Source organism: Oncorhynchus tshawytscha, unplaced genomic scaffold (genome assembly GCF_018296145.1).
Source record: "Oncorhynchus tshawytscha isolate Ot180627B unplaced genomic scaffold, Otsh_v2.0 Un_contig_2428_pilon_pilon, whole genome shotgun sequence".
NCBI classification, from domain to species: Eukaryota; Metazoa; Chordata; class Actinopteri; order Salmoniformes; family Salmonidae; genus Oncorhynchus; species Oncorhynchus tshawytscha.
This window is the reverse complement of record NW_024609149.1, coordinates 109,933-114,214: the sequence shown is the minus strand read 5'-3', so window position 1 is coordinate 114,214 and position 4,282 is coordinate 109,933. Positions and strand designations below refer to the sequence as shown.

The following is a 4,282-nucleotide window of genomic DNA, read 5'->3' as shown; positions in this document are numbered from 1 at the left end:
GCCATTGATTACAGACAACATCCGCACTGAGCTAAAGGCTGACGATTTCTAGGACCGGGACACTAGTTTTTATTGACAAGCTGAATGTACCGTGCTGTCTGTTTTTAAAATAGTAGCACACATCTCGGACAACAATGCGTACCCCACAAGACATGCTCCAGAGGTCTCTTCACAGTCCCCAAGTCCAGAAAAGATTATGGGAGGCGCACAGTACTACATAGAGCCATGACTACATGAAACTCTATTCCACATCAGGTAACTAATGCAAGCAGTAGAATCAGATTTAAAAAGCAGGTAAAAATACACCTTATGGAACAACAGGGACGGTGAAGAGACACACAGCAAGGTACAGAGACATGCATTCACATACATTGTGATATTGTTGTATGGTGGTATTGAACATTTTGCTTTGTGTAGAGATATTATATGATGTACTGTTTTATCGTTAGTTCATTCAGTACAAACATAGTTCACTGTTTTAATCTGTTGTTTTATATGTGACACTTCAGTCGGTTGTAGTAAAGGTGGTTGCCAACCGCCATATAAAGTCCAGAGGAGAAGAAGCCTGAAGGAAGGAGGAGAGATGACGAGAAACTCATTTCCTTGACCGTTTTATCTGTGAATTTATTGTCGGAGTAGAGGACCTTGTGCTTTATCCCATGAGCTAGCAACAGCAATCGAGCTAACTAAATTGCCATAAATGTTCAATGCTTTTTGACCTGTCCCCAAATTAATATAATTGTTCCTCCTGATTGCGTCTGGTGTGGGTGAACAAAATCAACTTGCGAGCGAATACAAGGCTTCCAAATGATTAAGGATTACAAAGGGGAACCCAGCCACGAGCTGCCCAGTGACACAAGCCTACCAGATGTGCTAAATGCATGCTACGCTTGCTCTGAGCCGAGCAACACTGAACCATGCGTGAGAGCACCAGCTGTTCTGGATGACTTTGTGATCATGCTTTCCGTAGCCGATGTGACCTTTTTAAACAGTTGAACGTTCACAAGCCCGCAGGGCCAGATGGATTACCAGGACGTGTTCTCCGAGCATGCGCTGACAAGTGTATTCACTGACATTTTCAACCTCTCCCTGACCCAGTCTGTAATACCTACATGTTTCAAGCAGACCACCATAGTCTCTGTGCACAAGAACACCAAGGTAACCTATTTAAATTATCATCGCCCCATAGCACTCACATCTGTAGCTATGAAATTCTTTGAATGTCTGGGCATGACACCCATTAACACAATCATCCCAGACACCCTAGACCCAGTCCAATTTGCATACCGCCCCAACAGATCCCCAGATGATGCAATCTCTATTGCACTCCACACTGCCCTTTCCCACCTGGACAAAAGGAACACATACGTAAGAATGCTGTTCATTGACTACAGCTCAGCGTTCAACACCGTAGTGCCCTCCAAGATCCAAGATAAATAGAGAGAGATGTCAGCATGTCTGCAGAACGTTTTGGTTTGTTAGTCTATCTTGTTATGTGATAATTTTAGCAGACCAGACCAGTTACATCTACAGTATAAATATTAACAAGAAAATACCGTGTGGTTGATTTTTATTTCTGCTTTGTTGTCAGATTGCCAGTGCAGATATTTATGTTGTCCTCTGTCAGCCTCCTTCATTCTCTTCCAAAAATAATTATTATCTTTCATGCCATTGTAGTTGTGAATATTCCTAGTGTCTTATTGTGTTTAGGTGAGAGAAATGATGTCATTGTAGTTGTGACAGAAGTGATGTAACTCTAGTGCTGATTGGAGGAAGAATGTCTTGGATCAGGACAGACATGGAGGACTTGTGCCAAGTCTGTTAACTATCACTCACTCACTCACTCACTCACTCACTCACTCACTCACTCACTCACTCACTCACTCACACACTCACACACAGACAAACACACACACTAGAAAACACTAGAATTAAACAATAGCATCTGCTTTCAATCTTGTTTATTTTAGATAATTAATTAAGTCATATGATTAAAATAATTTGAGAACTACACAACTACAGCAATGGTCATTTTTAAAAAGTTACAACTCAACAATGATTTTAAATCAATAAGATAACATTATATATGTCAGACTTGACTTCCTTCATCTGGTCTTTTCCAGACTTTTCTCCTGTGACTTGATGCCTTCATCTCAGCAGCCGTAGAGTCTGTTGATCCTCAGGATGTCCGTGGTGGACAACCCCTGTCTCTGGCCGATGGGCACATTGGGGTTGGGGATGGGGGTGATGGTGTCCATCCCGTTGACAGAGAAGGCTGTTTTTCCATAGTGCATGACAGAGCTGTAGTCATAGGGAGTGTTCAGGTTGTTGGTGTTTGATCTATCAAAGTTGTAGGCATTGTTAGAGTCGATGTTACTCCAGTTGATGGTGACGTACTCGTCACGGTCGCTCCTGGTTTGTTCGTGTTGGAAGCCCAGAGCGTGGAGAGTCTCGTGCTGAATGATGCCGAAGTAAACGCAGCCATCCATTTGGAGAGAGACCGTCTGTTGGCCTCCCACTCTCCCAAGAGGGGACCAGCACCCGTCTCTGGGCTCGTAGCTGATGAAGTCAACCTGATTCTGCCAAGGCACGAAGCGAATGCAGGTCTTGGAAGTGAAGGCCAGGAGGGCGTTTTCAATGCCCTGCTTGTCAGAGGAACTGAAGCTACTGCTCACTGTGTAGGGCACTTCAACCAGTCCGTCGGAGCCTTTTTTCCAGAAGCACCCTGCACTGTAAAATAACATTCAGCTAGTTAGTCAATTATATTAGAAAATACAATTATTTTGACCTAAAAAAATATATTTGTTATCTTTACTTCAATATAATTAGTCCCTTACTCTACTTCACTCGTTTAACCATCCTGAAATTTAAATATGTAAATATATCAACATAAGATGCACGTAAAAACAACTCCAAGGGAAATTTTCCCCCAATTTACAAACTTTAAGTTCTAGCAACAACTTTTTTACACCTGTCTCTGTTTTTAGAGGATTGTGGGTAATTCCACATTCTTTTGACTTTATAATGCTACTTTCTACACAATGTTTGTATGCAGGTTTGAACGAAGTGAAGTTGTATATTTTGTGATCATGCAACTTTCTGAAACACTAAAAGTGAAGTATATTAAACATAAAAATACTGCAGATGCAGATAGTTTTAAAAGTAGAATTCGCTCAATATTGTTTTCAGTGTGTGTTGGTTGTACCTATAGCAAATCATGGCGTTTCTGGTTGTTGGTGCCACCATGTCCCCCTCCAACAGGAACTGACTGGAGCCATTATTAGTGGTCAGAATTCTCTCAGTGATGTCGACAGCCTCAGGGTTGTCTGGTAGGATCTCTGGTCCACTTCCATCCTCCATGAGAGGGTTGGCCTGAGAGAGGCCCAGCAGCAGCAGCAGCAGCAGGGTGAGAGAGGGGCTTTGCTCCATCTTCAGTGTGTGGAGAGGAGAGACTCTGGATGGCTCCTTGGATCTGACAGTGGAGATACTCTAGATGGCTTCTTGGTCCTGGAGATGCTTTGGAGAGTCTTGATGTGTGATTCTGTCTGGTCAGTCCTGGGCTTTTTATACAGTCCTCCTCAGGTGTGTCTGCTGGAGGATTCTGGGTTGGGGTCCATGTTGTTAGTCCTAAATAAACCTCTGAAGGGAGGGCTCCACCACCACACCTACAGTTTCAACATGGTTTTAATCCATACGGGTCCATTTACACCTGGCCATGCCTACTCAACAAATAGGTCACACACTAATGTTATGACAGTTGACTCTACTACTGTCACGTTCTGACCTTTATTTCCTTTGTTTTGTATTTATTTAGTATGGTCAGGGCGTGAGTTGGGGTGGGCAGTCTATGTTTGTTTTTCTATGATTTGGGTATTTCTATGTTTGCGCCTAGTATGGTTCTCAATCAGAGGCAGGTGTCATTAGTTGTCTCTGATTGAGAATCATACTTAGGTAGCCTGGGTGTCACTGTGTGTTTGTGGGTGATTGTTCCTGTCTCTGTGTTTTGCACCAGATAGGGCTGTTTTGGGTTTCACACGTTTCTTGTTTTTGTAGTCAGTTGTTCATGTGCACATTTATGTATTAAAAGAACCATGGACACTTACCACGCCGCATATTGGTCCTCTGATCCTTTTCGCCTCTCCTCTTCGGAAGAAGAGGAGGAAATCCCTGACAACTACAATGATGTGCTGAGGAACGCTTCAACTTTTATTGTTTATTTGTCACCAGCACAGGATACAGCAGGTGGAAAACAGTACATTGAAATCATTGCAGCTCTTTAGTA

General features: G+C 42.8%; 1 protein-coding gene across 1 annotated transcript; it reads right to left on the bottom strand.

Moving 5' to 3' along the window:
- Positions 1-1,944: 1,944 nt before the first annotated feature.
- LOC112238529 (hatching enzyme 1.2) lies at positions 1,945-3,843 on the bottom strand. The gene is made up of 2 exons (XM_042314347.1): positions 3,206-3,843; positions 1,945-2,730 (listed from the first exon to the last, which is right to left on the bottom strand). Exons 1-2 carry the CDS (start codon positions 3,427-3,429, stop codon positions 2,154-2,156), a joined length of 801 nt encoding a protein of 266 aa, XP_042170281.1. The 5' UTR covers positions 3,430-3,843; the 3' UTR covers positions 1,945-2,153.
- Between the last annotated feature and the right edge of the window lie 439 nt (positions 3,844-4,282).

What these genes read in the sequence shown, in the direction of transcription:
- LOC112238529 (XM_042314347.1), bottom strand. Translation starts at nt 3,429, where the DNA reads ATGGAGCAAAGCCCCTCTCTCACCCTGCTGCTGCTGCTGCTGCTGGGC. An exon ending in AACGCCATGATTTGCTATAG is followed by an intron (nt 2,731 to 3,205) that starts GTACAACCAACA and finishes GTTATTTTACAG; the next exon opens with TGCAGGGTGCTTCTGGAAAA.